The following is a 19,187-nucleotide window of genomic DNA, read 5'->3' on the forward strand; positions in this document are numbered from 1 at the left end:
ATTTTGTATTCTTTATGAAGTCATGATCAGAAAAATAAGTTGAGCTTGACCTGCATTTCTAAAGTCAAGGAAGAAAAAAAAAAATAGTATTAGTTATTAATCAGAAAACTCACATGGACAATCCACTATTCCTGCGCTAATGAGATGAATTTATAAGAGGGAAAGTTTCAAATTCAACAACTTTTGGAGCAAATATTACAAAACTAACAGTTTATATCAAATATTTACAAGATTTGACAAAAGACCAAAACTAATTACACAACGCATTTCACTGTTCATTTTTATTTATGGACCAAAATACCCTTCACCAAGAAGCTTTGCAAAGGGCGTTTTAGTATTTCATGGATAAGGGCTGAAGGGCATTTTGATTCATGAATAAAAGTGAACGGTGAAATGTGTTAGTTTTATGATTAATTTTCTGTCTTTTGTTGTAAAAAAAGGTCCCAGCAAGCTTCATGTTCTGTTTGTTCATAGATGAAAAGTTGTAGCTTGCATTCTTTCATCTCAGTCATAATATATATAAATATATATATATATATATATATTTAATATTATATATATTTGTTCATATTAATCATTGACCTAAATGTGGCTATATAAGAAGAGTATGAGTGCTAAAGATGAGCTATAGAAGCATTGCAGCTCTCTTAGTAGAAGGTAAAGCAGGTGAGCCTTTTGTGCTTCTGGGAAATGGAAGTAATGGAACAACAGGAGGAGGTGGAGGTGGAAGTGGAAGTGGCTTTGCAAAGAAGGCGGCCTCAGCATCAAAACAATACTACTAAAGAAGAAGGAGAGGACAAGGGAAGGTTGGGAGAGAGTGTTTACCATGACAACAATAGAGGTAAATATATCACACTTGTACTAACCACTCTCAACTATTTGTTTCCTTATGCATTGTACTAAGTGTCAAGTTGTTTTAATTTCCTTGCTTGCCATTTTAAGTTTCCTTCAAATAGCTTCTGCAGACAACTCATGCAAAATGATGAAAATGACGGTCCCATTCTCATAGTCTCAAATACCTTACCACACTTAGACTTCAGATTCTGCTTTGCGTGGATATTGATCTCATACTTGATCTCACTATTGATTTTAATTCTGTTTATACTTGCTGGCCTTCATGTTGTTGGCTATGCTTTGATAATAGCTTGCATGGTTGGCTTGTCCTGTACTTGCTTGGCTGTATCAATGTTCAGCTGGGGATGCTGCCCTTATTTGGGCTTTTGACCTTATTTGCGAATGAAAGAATGTGGAAAATGTTGCGGCTGAATTGCAAGTCCTTGGACCGATCATATTTAGGAAATTCTTACTTTTGGATATCCTTGATTTATCACATTTTGATATTGTAATGGCAGTAAGAGCAGATTAGAAGACTCAAAATTTCTGCTGTCAAGGTGACAATCCCTTATTATATGCTTTATTTTCAGTTAAATAATTATTCAATTTATCTAGGAATCTGGATATGTGTGTGTATATGTATATATATATATTAGATGAAGATAAATGATTGCTGGTTTTTCATTCAATTTATGCTATTATTGACTGCTTATATATGTTATGCTCCAAAGCTTTATGGGCCTGATTTAGAAAACCAGCTATATACATAAAAATTAGTTGACAATTAACCAGTTTCCTTCTTGCTAACTAGCAAATGTTTCAGATTTTTTTTGTATTTCTTTGGGTGGATTAATATGTGTCTATTTGTAACTGTGCATTCAAATTAAGCACAACAATTTTCTATCTTAATATTTAGTGCATTGTTGCAGGTACTGAAACAATAACTACTGGAATTTCTGGAATAAAAAATGCTACTTTTGAATGTTCCCTTTCTGAGTTGAATTTTACAGATCAGGGCAATGGAAAGATTTTAAGCAATGACATCAACCGTCAAAGAGAAAATCTGAAGGGTGAAATTTCATATGCCTTAGATGCACAGTTTAAGCTTGTAGGTAAACGAACAAGAGAAAATGAAGAGAGTGAAGAGGTAGTGATAGAATTGGAATTCGAGAGGACAGTAGAGGATATGGACACACATGCATTGTATTGTCCTAATTGTAATTCTTCCATTACCAAGGTTATTCTTCGTAGAAAGAAACGTCTGTGCATTGGGATGCTTATCATGCTTCACTATATTCATTCCTGAAGGTAAAATTTCATTGCAGTCCTGCCGATAGTTTACTCTTTGTTCCCTTCATCTTCATCCGCTGTGCAGTTTGATATTACTTCTGAGCAATGATTAGTCATATAATGATTTGAGTAATACATTCATGGTTATCTATACTATATACTGCATTTTATTTTACATCTTTGTTGTAACTGAACAAGGAGTGAGTATCAAATTAATAAGGTAATGTAATGGCATAGTTTTCGACTTTTATCATCATTCTGTCACCATATAAGGGACCACGATGCTTTATTTGTGGGCATTTTAAGGTTTAATTAATTAGGTGTGCTAGTAGGACAAAAACTTGTAATGCCACTAGCTCCACTATTAGTCCACTGATCATGACACAAAGTTTGAAGCTTTCAGGTGATTCTCAAATCCTCAAAACTTTTAAGGGGAAGCTTAATTTACTTAGAATGAGAAAATTTAAAATCAAAACCTGTCATAATAAGATTTGGTATTTTCCTGGCTGTTATTGGCAGCAACAATTACTGTTTAATGTTTATCATAGCATCTTACATCTTCAATGTAGACCAGCTCACTCTTCTCCGTTTGTTTTTTCTGCTCAATTTTCATATAACACAGATCTTGTAAAAGAAATGAATTTATTTTGGTGGATTTTCCGGTAAAAATGAGTTCTAACTTCCCATGTTTAAACTCCAAGAAATCATTGGGTGTTCAAAGACTAGGACTTGCATTGTTCAAGTTACCACAAGTATAAAAAGTTTTGCTATCTATAAATGTGAAGGGAGGCATAGGGTGATAAAGCTTAAGGAATTGGAATAAATCCTTCTATCAGATTACATTGGTGTGGCAAAAACACTTCTAGTTCCTCAGTTCTTTACTAAATCTATAGAGCATCAGAGGTCACATTACTGTTATGATCTTAATTAGTTTCTTAATTCAAGCAGGGGGAATTTTTGGGTTTGGAAGAAAAAATAAGAACCCGGCATCAGATCCATCTCTTATCTTGAATGCAGCACAGCCTGATCAAAGTGGCCAAACAATATGCAATAATGGAGTTCAAGGACCTGTGCCACCTCGGGATCACAGAATCGACGTTGTAGGGGAACCAGGTGATGCAATTAAACAGAAAATACAGTTTAAAAACTCTGAAGTCATTGAGTTTTAGTCTTTCAAGGGAGCAATGTTAAGAAATCGTTTTTTGGAGATGCATTCCAAAAAAAGGGATATTTTAAAATGAATTGAAATTAAACATTAGCAGCTTTCACTAACATTAGTAAGAATTTCTTTTAGGAAATTGTGACACACTGAATAGAAAATTGGAACTTATGCAGATGAAAAACCCATGAAAGGGGCCGAACCTCCCACAAAGCCACAGAGTAAAATTAAAGATACAAAGAATGATGACGCCAAACAGCCTAAAGGTATGTAAACTATAATCTCTCTGCAAATCCTGCTAACCGTGTCTACTCGTGCTATTCTCTTCCAATTACCATTTAAGTCTTATATTTGACAATAGGGTATTTCTGGTGTTGATTACTACTTAGGAATCAGAAGTGGATTAGCCTTTTAAATCATATATATATATATATATATATATAAACACAGTCCAATTCAATGTGAAATTTAGTCCTGATCCAACAGAACCGATAACTGGAAGTGAAACAAAAGGTTCTAAAACATTGGATATCCTGAAAAGCATTGTCTATGGCGGTTTAGTGGAATCAATTGCAAGCCTGAGTGTTGTGTCATCTGCCGCGGCTGCTGATGCTACCACATGTAAGTGTTCAGAACTTCTGTTTTCTTTCGCTGTCTACGACACTGTAGAAAAGATCAGTATACAATAGTTGGATTTAGTTTTTGGTAGGTACTAAGTTTCATTTAGTGTTGAATGTAGGGAAAGGTCAGTATATAACTGTCCTTTGATTTCATGAATTACTCAACATTTTGCTTAGAGATTTTTTTCTTGAGTGGTTGCAGTGAACATTGTAGCTTTGGGATTGGCAAATCTGATTGGTGGACTTTTCATCATTGGTCAAAAAGTGAGTAAGATTCCATGTCAACATTGCTGTGTGTGTGCGCGTGCGCTCTGAGCAACACAAACAGGCTACCAGTAGTGAGTGTAGTTTTCACTTCTTAAGGAAGATGGACTTGCAGTTGGAAATATATCTATAAAAGGACCATGTTACATAAAAGGCTGGATTCTCTCTCTCTCTATATATATATATAATGAAGATGTGATGTTTGAAAACTCTGGTTGATATTGTACATGTGACTATGAAAAATCTACATTTAGCTTTGCTATAAAAAGGAAAAATGAATCTTGGCAAATTTAGGTACTTGATGTTGCTGATTAATTAAAGGGGATAACACTACAGTTATGGATTGAGTATCCCATGTCACATATTTGTATGCATAACATGAAATGAACAAGCTATGTAAACACTACCAAAAATGAGAAAGGATCTTCATTAATCATTTATTTCAGACCTCTTTTTTCTTATTATTTTACCCTTCTTGCATTTATAATTATTTTCTTGGATCTGTAACTCATTTGTAACCTTTCAGCTTCTGGAACTCAAAAATGATCAGTACGAAGAACTACTGGGAGGAAAGTGCTTACTTCATGCCATAGTTGCTCTGCTATCGTTTCTACTTTTCGGCTTAATCCCTCCTGTAACATATGCCTTCTCATTTTGGAAGAGTGACAATAAAGACCTAAAGCTCGTGGCAGTTGCAGCGGCTTCTCTTTTGTGCATCGTTATACTAGCATGTGGAAAGGCTTATGTCCGAAAGCCTCCCAAGCCTTACACAAAGACTCTACTGTCCTATGTCTGTAATGCCATTTTGGTCTCAGGAGTTTCTTACGCCGTAGGCTATCTAATCAAGGAACTCATGGAGAAACTCGGCTGGTTCGACTCAAGTGTAGATGTCACTCTGTCCATTCCTGATACGAGATCAGGAAATCCAGCTTGGGGGTCCTATTGATGTCGTGATCAGAGCAGATGAAAATAAAGTTGTTCATGGCAATTCTTTATATACAACAATTGTCACTTGCAGCTGTTTCTTTTTAAGTTGTATGCTTTTATTTCATGTCCTGTAATTTCATTTTCTCTAAATTTTATGCTCTTTTGTCCAAGTTTATTTTCTGGTGTAGACTTGCAGTCTTTGTTCTTTTCTACACTACTTTGATCCAATTAATGTCCAATGACATATCTTTCTAGAAAATGTGTCACAAAGTCGTCATCCAAGCAGGGAAGAAAATTGGCTTTTAAAACCACTTGTGCAATGATAAAAGCGTACTTGGCCGATAGAAGGTCGACTTGAAGCAAACTAGTGTTAAAGTAGGTTTTTTTTTTTTTTTTTTTTTTTTTGGTGATAAATTGTTAATATAAGCATTGAACATTGTACACTGGGAGATAGATAGCCTAGGCTAACCAAATGATAACCAGCCCAAGGAAACAAGGCCCAAAGCCCAAAGGCAACCCAACCCTCTAAAGAGCTAACAGGAACACCATTGACCATTACAGGACACAACACTCTGCAGTGAGCATAAAGAAGATGCCTCCCCCACGAACTAAATTTGATCCGGAGGCTTAGCCGGTGGATGGATAACAGAGGCGGAAAGCTCCCACTCTTCCATGATACGCCTGGAATTTGGAGAATCTGTGAATGATGAGGACATGAGTTTTAGTCTAATCATATCCAGTGTTTGGTGCAACAATGAATTTTGGGTAAATGATTTCTTCTTAAAAATCCTTGATGCCTAAGTAATGAGCTTTACACCGAGTTGTTGCAGTAAATTGTTAGGTCTGTTATTTTTAATTGGTCATCTATGCAATAAATAAGATAATAGAGTCCTCCACTTATTTGTATTTTGCATAAATAATCAAATCAAAATCATTTGGTTAGGCAATTCAATATAACTCTTCTGCAGTGAGTATCAAATTATTTGTGTAAGGGATGATGTCATGTCTTCTCAATCACATAAACACAGTCAAAAACACATCCAATTTTTGGGCTACTTATTGTATTATTATCATCATTAACTTTTTATTTTTATAATCGGGATATTCGAAAGAAGGTCTAGGGTGTGCCCATTTATCTAAAAATTTAAGGTGTTGGATAGTGTTGCATATCTATCAATTTATATTCCTTTCACTTTTCATCCGGATTCCATGTGAAACAAATACCCCTTGTAACACTTGCCCAGTCAATCCTTACAATTAATTGCAACATAAATATACTTCCAATTTGATTATTTTATATGGACAAATTGTAAAATTATATTGCATTAGCTACAGCTAGAGAGATAAATCACATGTATTAAGTAGCAGGGAGAGGATAATTAATTAGCAAGCACTGAATTGACCAAAAAATATTACTATATATATAGAATATTGAATGAGATCTTATAAGACGGACATTCACATTTCCTTACCACAATTTTGTGATAATTAATGAACTTGTCTGGGCGTCAATATGAATGCTCAATTTATATATTCTTTTGGTAAACCGTAAAGTATCATTATCATATTCTTTATGAAATGATGACGAGCGATATATGAGGTAGAAAACTAAGTAATTCTTGATGACACGCAATATATGAAGTCTGAAGTAAAAGACTTCGTTTGGCAACTGCTGTTTTTGCTTCCTATTTTTGTTTCTGATTTAGAATATGTTAACTTTTTTGGGAAGCATGTTCGATAACCTTATAAAAATATTAAATAGTTAGTTAAAAATGTTATTTAAGACTTTAAGAGGATTTTTTTAATTTTTTTTTTATTTCTGCAATGCGAAAGCAATCACAATAAATATTACCAAATACACTATAAATCACTTTCGTATTTTGCTTCACTACAACACACTTTTGATGTAAAAAAAATAAAATAAAAAATAAATAAATAAATAAATAAATAACATACCTAAGTCAACCTTAACCTACATTTTTGAAGTCAAGGTAACAACTTAGTATAAATTATTAAATCAGAAAACTCACATGGACCTAGGCATTTTTTTTATTTTCCATTTACTTTAGTCTTTTAGTACATGCGACTAAGCAAGCACCACTTAGATGAATTCAATAAAAATATCTAAGAACTCAAATTCAAAAAAATCAAAAGTCTAACTCTCCCATTAGAACAAAAGTTGACTTCCTACACCTGCTTAATTTACTTCCCTTCCAAATGGCTGGATTTTCTTAAAAATAAATTTTGAAAAAAAATAATTTTATGACTAAATAATACTATCTCTGTCCCATAAAAATAGTCCCTTTTGAAAATTGAGACTTTTTAAGAGGACATGCAAATAATGCATTGTCCGGTTTTAAATTTATTAAATTATCCTTTCAAGTTTGAATGAATATATTGTCAAGTTGAATGGTTTTTTAAAAAAACCTTAAAAGGATATATATGAAAAGATATATTTATGTTACTTATTGAAAAAAAAAAATGCATTTATGTTCTTTAAATGGGATAGTTATTTTGGGATGGTTAAAAAAAAAAAAAAAAGGAAGAAGAAAAGGTGGACAATTAAAATGAGCCAAAGTGAGAAAAATTATTTTCAAATTAATTCACAATTTAACATTTAGCCCTCTTTGCAATATCATATATACTATTCCCCTAAACTCCAATATATTGAATTCAAATGTAAAATTATTTTAAAATCTAAGATCATTAGAGGCATGAAAATTGCGATCAATGTTAAAAATTGAAGAGTTGATAAGTGTTCGAGAAGCATGTCTTTAATTTTGCCAGTGAATAAAAAAGGTAAGGTGACAATTCCTGTTCGCTTGTTATAATCATGTCGTGTTAATCTAAGGGTACTTTATTGAAAAGATTAACACTAACCTGACCCATTTAATAATCGTGTCAGGAACTCTCAACACTAATGTCCTGTAATGATCTTAATTTTTTTTCTTTTTCTATTCTTTAGAATTTTTTAATTTTTTTGGATTTTCGCCTTGCCTTGTTTTGCGTGTTGGACACCGTGGGATGTGCCGGCTGTGTCAGAATATTGTTTGGGACATTTCCTTGCATTCAGGACTCTTGGAAATATAACGGTTGTCATTTCGGCATTTTTCTGTTTTTCAGGCCGAGAAGTCTTAGGTGGGACCCGTTACCGGGATTGTTGTGCACGGGAGTTGTGTCACAGGTCCATTGTATTTCATGCATTGTTTTACTGTATATATTTATTTAATTAAATGATTAATGTGTGGTAGTAAAGTGATGGTGTATATATATTTTTATATATTATATTAAAAAGGAAGATATTTATATTTTTATGAGACGCACATGTTATTACACATTTTAATGGCCTTAAGGTCATTTGGCTGACCATTTTTAGCCTCAATTTCTCTCTCTCTCATGCTAATCTCTCTCTCCCCCTTTTTATTTTCTTTTTTCTTTCTTCTTTTCTACAAAATTGCAAAGCTTAATCTCTCCTCCATATCTTAGAATTTGATCTTGCCGCTTAAGGCAAAGTTGAAGAGCTCATCGAGACTTTCATTTTGATATGAGCAAATCTTCATTTCACCACCATTTGGAATTTCTAATTTTGGGCATTTTTGGGGTTTTTTCTTCATTTTTGAAGTAGGGGTGTTCTAATCTATAATCTCTTTGATTTTTGTGATTCATTCTCCTATAATTGAAGTATGATTTGTTTAGTTGTGATTATTTCTTGAAAAATTGCCATGATGTTGTATATAAGAATTTTACCTCCATGTGAGTTTCGTGTTTAAGTGATATGTATGTATATCAGTTGTTGACTTGATGAGAGAAGTACGCTTAAGTGATTGAGTTTTTGTTTTAAATACTTAGTTGCTGAAAATTCGTGAATAATAAGCATGCTATAAATTGTGAGAATTTTTTAAAAATTGGTGTGGAATATTGTTAAGGTTAAATTGTATGAGATTATGGCAATTTGAGAAGCATGAAGCATTCATGCATTCTATTGGGAAGAAAAAGGGAAAAATGTTTTGAAAAGCAAATGAAAAATTATTTTTGGGGAAAATGTTTTGAAATAGTTTGCAAAAACCAGGGCGCCTAGGAGTTGCTTAGTGGTCCGTGGTGTTAGTGTGATCTAGAGAGGTTAGGGAGAGACCCTAGCGAAGTTGAGCTACCTAGGCCCGCGACGCCTTGGAGTTGCCATGTGGTCGGGGATAACTAGCCAATCCTTGTCTCGTGACACCATGGAGTTGCCATGGGTCGGACTGTACTAACGGTTTAAAAGGTGAAATGGAATTGTTTCAGAAATGGGAAGTGACATTGAACGACATGGCATCTCATTGGTACATATTGCACACATAATAGTCGGATGATTTGTGTATGCATTTGTTGATATTATTGTTGTTTTACTTGTTTCCCGAGGCATGATCTCGTTTACTTGTTTATATTCTCTATGTGGATTCACGGGGTTATAAAAGGTGTGTCTTAAACACTTCCTACTGAGCGGTTGGCTCATCCCATCATATTATTATATTTTTTTTAGGGCACTGAAAGAAAGTGGCGGGTGACGCTTCTCCACATGTTTGAATGAGTTAATGGATTGTTTTGACATCTTTTATATTAGTGGCCTCATATTTTTTGTATAGCCTTGGGATGGCACGTATATTATGTATTGACCTTGGAATTGATTATAGTGCCCTTAGACGACCTCGGATTCAGGTAAAAATCCGGTAAACAATTCGGACCCCTGGGTTTGGGTCGTTACAAATTTGGTATCAGAGTAATGGTTCGAAAACCAGTAGGATGACGGGTAGAGGCCTACCTAGGGTTGTGTGGAAGGTGGATTGTATTATTTATGTGCTTATGTGTTAAAGTGTTTGTTATCTGAGAAGCTTGCTTAACTGCTTATGTGTTTACGGTTTTAAAAGGCATGTTTATTTGCTAAATGTTCACATGTTTACGTGTTTAATTGCTAAAATGTGTGTTATATGGCCATGATGATGAAATGTATAAATAATTGAAAACATATTAATTATGATATGATGACAAGTGTGATTTAGGTGGTAACGACAAGTGGTAGGCACGGTGTGTGTAGTTTTATTTTAAATGATAATGTGGCAAGTAGTAAGCACGGTAGGTGCAAATATGTCTCGTATGGTATTGTGACGATTATTTAGGCATGGTTAAGCAAGTATTTTTTAAAAAAATGAAAAACAGGGTATTTAATTTTTGTTTACGATGGGATATGATTATATCATGGTATGCGGTACAGCTATTATGTATGTGTGTTCACGTGTGTACATACGGTTGGGTACGGGATGGTTGCTAGTACAGTAAAGTACCTGTTGCGGCATTGATGGTTGTGTGAGTTTTGACTTGAGTAGGCGAGGAGTTCGGTTGCTCTAGAGTTGTTTGGGTGCCTGTTCTTACAGAGCGAATCGCATAGGTCTTTAGCTCGTGGGTTGATCTATTCGGTGCATGGTTGCTTCAGTTTTCTTATTGTTTTTAGGGCGCAGTGCTTGGGGCACGACTTTCGAATGACTGCATATGGCACAGTGCGATATCTAGGGTGAGACGTATGAGTTTCATGCATTAGCGCGTAGGTTCCTATGATTATGGAGGTCAGGTGTACGATGTGAGGTTTTTGTGAGGTATATATTACTTTTAGGGGTTAGTATTTATAACTTAGGTCGCGATTTAGTACTGAGGTTCTCTTCAAACCGGTTTGTGGTGGGTGTGATAGAGGTTACTCGAGTCACAAGTGTAGTCTGTGGGTTATAGATGTGTATTTCGGGTTCTAGTACGGTCCGAGGATGTGTATTAGTTATGATTGTTAAGGGGACTTGTTAGGCTCTGTGAGTCTAGGGTGGCGTAGGCATTGACTGGAGTCATGCCAGTGCCTGGTGATCGATTGTTTGATGTGATTCAGTTCGTGGGTTGTAAGAGTATGTTTTAGAGACTGGTTAATTGATGAGTGATCCTTATTTTAGATAGCTACAGGAGCATGTTATAGGTAATTGACTCTCGGTGAGTTGATTGTATGGCTTGATGGATGAGTGGGGTTATAGGTTGCCACGGTTGTCAAGAAAGTCTCGAGGTGAGGTATGGTTGTCAGTTTTAGCTGTATAGTGCAGGGTTGCATGATAAGGCAGGTAGTATGGGGTTATTGAAGTGATAGTTATTTGAGGATCCGAAGAGATAGACTAATGATTAGAATGATTGGGACGAAGGTGATCTCGTAGGTTTAGCAGGTAGCCCCATTTAACTTTTGTCGGGGCCAAGGGTGTTTTGAGGAATAATGCGGAAGAGAGATAATGATGTTGAACCTAGGGCATGAAGTTTTCTTGTTTAGGCATGTAAATTGCCTTAGGAATAGTGGTTTGAGTATCCGGTTAAGCGTTAGTGATTGATTGCATCATTAATAGTTTTAAGGCGATAGTTGGGTGTTGAGCATTTTGGATTTTGTGCTAATTTTTGTTTTAAGGATTTGTCGGCATGGTATTGTCGTATGAAGGTTCTTTTCTAGTGGTAAATAGTAGCCGTTATGGGGAGTATCGAGGATAATGTTTATTCTCTTGTTATGATGGTATTATCCTAAGGATGTTTGAGGAAGAATCCCTTGGTAGTGGCTTCATGGTCTAGTGGGATGATAGGTTTAAACTATTGTTTGGAATGAGTGGCAGTAAAGGTGTTATGGTGTGGTGTTTAGTGCTGATGAGCAGAATGGTTTAAGGTATGATCCGAGGATGGATTAGAGATTGTGAGTTGTTTGTTGTATGTTATCAGGTAGGTGATGGGGTTGTGCACTAGTCGAGGCCATTGTGGACTATTTAGTCTTTTTAAACTAGTGAGGACAAAGTTGCCAGATAGACACCTCTTTCTTTGGACGAGTCAATAGGTTGTTGTGATTAAGGTCACAGGTCTTGTGTTCACGGTGATTGAGGTAGTATTGTCTGGGAACGTAGAGATGGAATTGGTGGTAAAGTGTCATTTTATGACTTAGAGGTTATCATTTGGGAGTGACTGATCTAGGAAGAATGGGACACAGTGTCCAATGTACTATAATCGTTCCTAGTGTTAGTATGTTGTGAACAATTAGTGCTCTTATTGATGAGCGCTGAAAAGTGCGCAATTAAACCCCTTAAGCTTAGGTATTCCAGGACCTTTATCTATCTTACTTTCCCGTTTTAGACTAATTTCATGCTATTGCCCTTTTTAGGTACTTATCCCAAAAATAAGTTAATATAACCAAATAAGAGCTTAAAAGAAGCAATCCCAAGCTGAATGGAAGAAAGGAGCAAAGTGGAAGCAAAATGAAGCAAAGTGTGGAAATCAGCAAGTTCGATCGATCTCAACATTCCTTCGATCGATCAGAGCAACATCGATCTGGACACTTCAAGATGGATCCAAGCAATTGGCCTTATCCAAAAGATCTTAACATGTTCGATCGATCCAACCATTCTTTGATCGATCAAAAATATTCGATCTTATCCACACATATCACCCCACCTACCAATTTTGGCTTTTTCCTAAAATATCCCAAAATATCTCAGAGATTTGTCTTTATTCAAAAAGGTGCCGCTAAGGATGGATCGATCTCTGCAGCATTCGATGGATCTCACTCAGTTCGATCGATCGATCGAACCCTCTCAAGTGCGAATTAAATCAAATTCCAGCACATTAAAAGTTGTCTCACTCATGGTGCAATCATTGCAAGGACCCTAGTACATGAATCCAGACCATTGGGTGTGACATTTGAGCCTCATATATAAAGATTTTGAGCCATTTTTACACATAGCTTGGAAGATCTTCAATACACATATACTTAGAAACATTCTTAAAGAGGAAGCAAAAGAGAGGAGGAGAAGCTAGAGACACATTCTTGGGAGTTCTTCCATTCTTCTAGGGTTTCCATCAAGAAGAAGGTCATTATTACCATGGAGATAGCGCTTAAGGGTTGGATGACTACTTCAATAAGTGGCTAAACATCTTCTTGGGGCTAGAGTTAGCCCTAAACATGCCTTCTAGACTCTAATACTTTGTATTTTGAGGAGATTTGTGTTATAATCTTATCTTGACATTTATTTTACATATGAATCTTGTTTATTCAATGATTTGTGTGGTTTAATACTTCCAATTGATTATTTCATTCTATCCATATGTCTATGTATGCTAGAATAGATGTTCATGTGTTTATCTCTAGTTTTTGTGTTGTTAAAAACTTGTTGTTGGTTTCCTTGATGGAGTCGCCACAACCAACAAAGCTTGAAAGTTGTGTGAGAATTTAGGAGCTGGCCAAGTTTTACATTTATAGAAAGCCACTACTACCTTTCTCTATATAAAATATAGATAGGGTGAGTAGGGATCGTCCCAAGGGATCATACGTGTTGGAATTTCAACTTCGACTCTAGCGTGCCAAATAATTGCAAAAGAGAATTGGGTTGGTTGATTAAGCTAAATTGAATTCAACTAAATAAAATAATATGAAGTAAACAAGAGAGGGAGAGGTCTTGGGGTGTAGAGATCACCACCAAACAATACTATTCCAAACCATAATCAAGTGAATAATGAGGGAAATGAATGTGTTGCAACAATGTTGTGTGTGTAAAAGACATTCAATTGGTAAGGGTGACTCAACAAGTGCAAATTGTCTCAATCAATATGTGTGAGGCCACAATACATCTATTGGTAGAGGAATATATTGTCTAAACATCATGTGAAGATAACAAAATAACAATTCAAGTCATTGAACCTTTCATTAAGCTCATAGTCCAAGCAATCCATAAGGATGATTTAGTTGAACATGCATTATCTAAACATCATGTGAGAGGTACAAAATATCTATAGGGAGAGGAATAGATTGTCTAAACACATGTGAAAGATACAACATATCATAACTAGTCATTAATCCTTCATTAAGCTCACAATCCACATACAACACAATATTAGAGGAATATGCCATTTGGACTCACAAGCATGGAACATCAAACATCAAGAGTAGATTGTCCTCCCATCTAACATTACACTACCATTACACCAAATCTACACTACTAGCATGAAAATAAAGCTATCTAGACTAGGGGAGAGGCACAAACCATCAAGAATAGGCATAAACTATCAAATGAACCAAAATAGCATTCATTAAGCATATCATCTTGATAATCTCTAGATCTATAGCATCAATACACATAGACATGCATCAAAAATACTAAATCTAGGGATAAGCACATGAATATCCTACTCTAGCATACATAGACATATAGATAGAATAGAATAGTCAATTGGAAGCATTAAACCATACAAACCATGAAATAATCAAGATTTATATATACATGAATATCAAGATGTATCATACAACACTAATCCCTCAATAATACACAAGATTAGAGTATAGAAAGCATGCTTGGGGCTAACTCTAGCCCCAAGAGGATGTCTAGCCACTCATGGTAGTGATGATCCAACCCTCAAGGGCTAACTCCATGGCTGCTCCTTGTTGGTGAAAATCTCCTCCAATGGTTGCTCTAGCTTCCCTCCTTCCTCCTCTCCAAGAATAGCCTCCAAGATGATTTTCAATGTGTGACAAGAGACTCCCTCAAAAAGTGTATGATATTCCTTATATAGGTAGGTCAAATACACCCCATGATGAGCTGTGGTCGTGCAAGGCATATTCTCTAATGATTGGATGAAGGACGGAATAAATGAGCTGGACTTTAACTTTTTCTCGCTAGAGGAAGTTCGATCGATCGAACCTTAACTTGGATCGATCGAAAATGGGTTCGATCGATCGAACTGCATCTTGGATCGATCGAAGTGGTCTGACTCCTCCGGATAATGACAAGGCTGGGATATTTTCAAGATATTTATGGGGAAAAAGACAAAAGTGGTTGGTAGGCGTACAGCTGTGGATAAGATCAATCATGCGAATAGGACAAAATAGGGTTCGATCGATCGAAGGTGATGTTGGATCGATCGAACTTGGAATTTCAGCAAAGGCCAAGGTTGGATCTATCGAGAAGTACTGTGATCGATCATAGATGTTCGATCGATCGAACTCTAAGTTGGATCGATCGAACTTTTCAGCTGCACAACTTTGATTCCTTTTTGCTCCTTTCTTTCTCCACTTTGCTCCCCCCTTTGGTTTATCTCAGGATTGCTTCAATTAAGCTCTTATTTGGCTAAGTTAGCTAAATTTTGGGATTAGTGCCTGAAAATATAAATAACACGTAATAAGTCTAAAACGGCAAAGTAAGATAGATAAAGGTACTAGAATGCTTAAGCTTAACGGGTTTAAATGCGCACTTTTCAGTACTCATCACACCCCCAAACTTAAATATTGCTAGTCCCTAGCAATGAACTAAGAAGTAAAGGAATGAAATAAACAACTATACAAGTATAAACTGGAAAGCAAGTAAAATGATAACACCATTTTCGTAGGGAACACGATTGCATTTACCATATGCAACAAGCCTTTTAAACCCCTAGGTTACCCCTAGTGGACGAGTAAAGTCTCGTGAGGGTTTCCAGAAATGGTACCCACAAACATTAAGCTCATTTTTTCAAAAGAGGCACCAATATTGCAAACAAGCATTGGGAGAAAACTACGTCAAGTATGCAATTTTTCAACCGTTTCTAAGCAATCTCCCAAAATTTCAATATCAAGCAAGTAAGTATGGTCCTCCACATATCAAGAAAATGATCACGAAAATCGAAACAAGTCTAGAATCCATGTGAGAGGTCCGGCATCAAGTGTGTTGCTATCTTAGCCAACTAGAGAAGTAATCACATCCTTACCCTCAAATTAGCACACAAATCTAATACCGATCATCAAGATAAGAGAGTGGACCTTTTATTAAAGCTTTATTGTTCTAGGTGCGTTTATTTTTTTCACTCTTTTTCTTTTTTCTTTTTTTTTTTCTTTTTTTTTTTATTGAGGATCAAAGATGGAAATATTGTGCAATGTGTTGATCTCTTAAGCTTTCTAGAAGATTCATGTAGCGAGCTTTAGGTCAATGACTCCCAAACCAGATGGCTTTAGGGCATTAGGTGTTAAGACACCCCAACGGACTTACAAACTCAAATCAACTAGGCTACAAATCAAGACAATAACCATCTAATCATTTCCTACTTCTCACCTTTTGGGAGAAGTCCTCACTTTTATTGCTTTTGCAACTTCTTTTTTTCTTTTTTTCTTTTTTTTTCAATTATTAACCTAGAGTTTGGGCCCTCCACCTTTCGGCGGGAGAAGTTTACTGCTTAATGAGGCAAGAATCTCGGCTACTCAATGAAAAGGGGTTGTTATCCACCTTTATCAAGAATGAAAGCTTTCAATGCACTACTAGCCCAATTGGGATATAATCAATTCAATAATCAATAAAGCATGTACCCCACAATTGAATGCTAGCGTGCGCCGGTGCTAGTGTAGAATCCTAGAATGAATCTCAAAACAATCACAAATTCAAGATGATGTGGACCACAAGTGTAAGCAAGATATCAATCTTTTGAAAAATTTACTCCTAAATGGCATACAAGGAGTATTGGACTCTTAAGTCAAGCAATTTTTAAATTTTAAGCAATATAGTCCTCAAAAGATCAAAATCATAGCTAACATCAATCTCAAATCTCAATCATGCATTTAAAGCTCAAATCTTAAGTAGAATGCAACAAGACACCTTACCCCCAAACTTAAACCGCACATTGTCCTCAATGTGCAATGAGAATAATGGAAAAAAAAAGTGGAAAGAGTATACCGTGGTGGTGTAGACATGAAGCCCAGTCATGATCCAATTTGAAAGACGTCTCACCCAAACTTGGAATCAACAACTTACTTGAATAACCACGCTAGCAAAGTCACATCAAATATCAAATGGGATAAGAATAATCAAATCAAGCATTCTAAGGCAATGTAACACATGATGCAAGAGAGATATAAGATCAAGCCCTAACTAAAGCATAAAGTATGCATGACTACACATAAGGGCACAATGATGAATCTTTTTATATTTTTCATTTAATGAAAGCAAGTATATACAAAATGTAAGAAAAACAAAGAATAAAATGCATGAACAAAATATAAAAAGAAAATTAAATAAGGCAAAATGTAATGAAAGAATATGTACAATGCAAGAAATGAAAAAGAAATATGTACAATGTAAAACAAATGGAAAGAATATGTACAATGCAAGTATATACAAAATTTTCTTACTTTTTGTTTTTCATTTTATATATATATATATATATATGTGAAAACATGCAAAGAAAAATGAAAAATGTAAGAAATATGCAAAATGGGTGCTAAGTTTAATGTCTCTAGCAAGACGGAATACTTCTTTGAAAAATCGTCTCATTTTTTATTTTTATTTTTTTAGACAAAACAAATATGTACACAAATAAAAATAAAAAGGCAAATAAATAAAAATGTAAGAAAATAAGGAATGCAAAGATTTTTTTTTTTTTTTTTTTTTTTTTTTTTTGATAAGTTAGAAGAATTAAAAATTAAAGTTAAACAAAATATTTTTGGATTTTTGGAAATAAGATAAAAAGAAATAAAATAAAATAAAAGAAAAATGTTTTTGGGATTTGATTTTTTTTTTTTTAATTTTAAATATTTGAAATAAAAATAATAATAAAGCTTGGAAATAAAAGTAAAAATGAAAATAAAATAAAAATCTTTTTGGAATTTTTGAAAATAAAATAAAATTAACAAAAATATTTTTGTGTTTTTAACAAATTTCCAAAAACTTCTTTTTTTTTTTTTTTTAGTCAAAGAGAGAGAGGTAACTAAATGAAATAAAATAAAATTAAAAAATAAAATAAAATAAAAATAAAAATAGGAAAAAGTCAAAAAGTGAAAGGGTCAAAGGGGCAAAGTTGTGATCGATTGAAGATGAAGTTCGATCGATCGAACATAGCTGTGATCGATCCGAGATGAAATTCGATCGATCAAACTTGTAAAATTTTGGAGATCCCGAGAGCATGCATTTTGAAAAATGGATGAGGCCTGAAAATTTTTCTAAGTGTTGGGACTCATGATCGATCGAACCACATGTTGGATCGATAGAAAGATAGTTCGATCGATCGAAATGGTTTACGATCGATCAAACTTTCAAAATTTTGGAGATCCCGAGAGCATGCATTTTGGAATTTGGATGCAGGTCCAAAAATTTTCTAAGTGTTGGGACTCATGATCGATCGAACCACATGTTGGATCGATCGAAGAACAATTCGATCGATCGAAGGTGCTCTTGTGATCGATCGAATTGGCACCAAATGCCTAATTTTGAACTGAAAGTGTAGAATCTCCTATGCTAAGCCCCAATGATGGTAACAAGAATGAAAATTTGAAAAATAGATGGAAGAATGTACATAAGAATGAAAAATAAAAAGAAATGAGGGAGGAATAGAGTAGTGAAACTCTACGAATACTAGTGTTTAACGTCTCTAGCAATACGTTAGGTCAACTCACTAATCAAATGAATCAAAAACTGGATATGAAACATCCTTATTGACCCTCTTTTCACTTTTCTCATTTAATGTCCCACTTATGACAATAAAATCATCCTCTAAAAGAATGACTTGAAAAGAAATAAAATAGATGATATTGTTTCTTTCATCCACGGTCTTGAAAACAAAGTCAAGCATGGTTAGGCTTGCCTCTTTGTTATGTTTTTGAAACACATTCAAATGATCATCCATATTGATAATTGGTGAGGCATTGTCTTTCAAAGACTCATTTGGATTAATAAGAAACACCCTCTCTTCATCCCTCTTCTCCTCCTCATAGATTACCATTTCCTCACCTTCTAAGTAAGCTAAGGAGTCCATTAGAGAGTTTATTTCATTTTTAGAGCTTTTAAAGTCAAAACCACAATTTTTATACATTTCCAAAAGACACTCCTCAAGAGGGTCATTAGAGATAATAGAAGGAAGGCCCTCTTCAACAAGTTCCTCCTCCTTCTCTCCTACCTCAAGTGTGGTCAACATCTCCTCACTCTCTAGAGTAGCCATGTCCGAGATAAAATCATAATCAAAACAAGGAAAGTCCTCATTAATCATGCTATGTTCTATTGGATTAGCCACTAACTCACTTGCCACTTCCTCCTTTATACAAGATAGAGTGC

The 19,187-nt window shown here is 34.9% G+C and overlaps 1 protein-coding gene across 1 annotated transcript; it reads left to right on the forward strand.

The window, feature by feature from the left end:
- The first annotated feature begins 533 nt into the window (after positions 1–533).
- On the forward strand, positions 534–5,113 carry LOC132309377 (membrane protein of ER body-like protein). The gene is made up of 8 exons (XM_059807694.1): positions 534–841; positions 1,764–2,093; positions 3,073–3,237; positions 3,460–3,549; positions 3,645–3,654; positions 3,756–3,904; positions 4,106–4,167; positions 4,694–5,113. The coding sequence occupies exons 1-8, from the start codon at positions 691–693 to the stop codon at positions 5,111–5,113; spliced, it is 1,377 nt and encodes a 458-aa protein (XP_059663677.1). The 5' UTR covers positions 534–690.
- Positions 5,114–19,187: the final 14,074 nt, after the last annotated feature.

Source organism: Cornus florida, unplaced genomic scaffold (assembly GCF_030987335.1).
Source record: "Cornus florida cultivar Cherokee Brave unplaced genomic scaffold, ASM3098733v1 CherokeeBrave_3.0.0_Hap2_Chr05, whole genome shotgun sequence".
NCBI classification, from domain to species: domain Eukaryota; kingdom Viridiplantae; phylum Streptophyta; class Magnoliopsida; order Cornales; family Cornaceae; genus Cornus; species Cornus florida.

Excerpts from the sequence above, each read along its gene's own strand:
- LOC132309377 (XM_059807694.1), top strand. The coding sequence starts at position 691 with ATGGAAGTAATGGAACAACAGGAGGAGGTGGAGGTGGAAGTGGAAGTG. Across the intron at positions 3,238-3,459 it reads CGACGTTGTAGGGGAACCAG|ATGAAAAACCCATGAAAGGG; the intron begins GTGATGCAATTA and ends GAACTTATGCAG. Across the intron at positions 3,905-4,105 it reads GGCTGCTGATGCTACCACAT|TGAACATTGTAGCTTTGGGA; the intron begins GTAAGTGTTCAG and ends GAGTGGTTGCAG.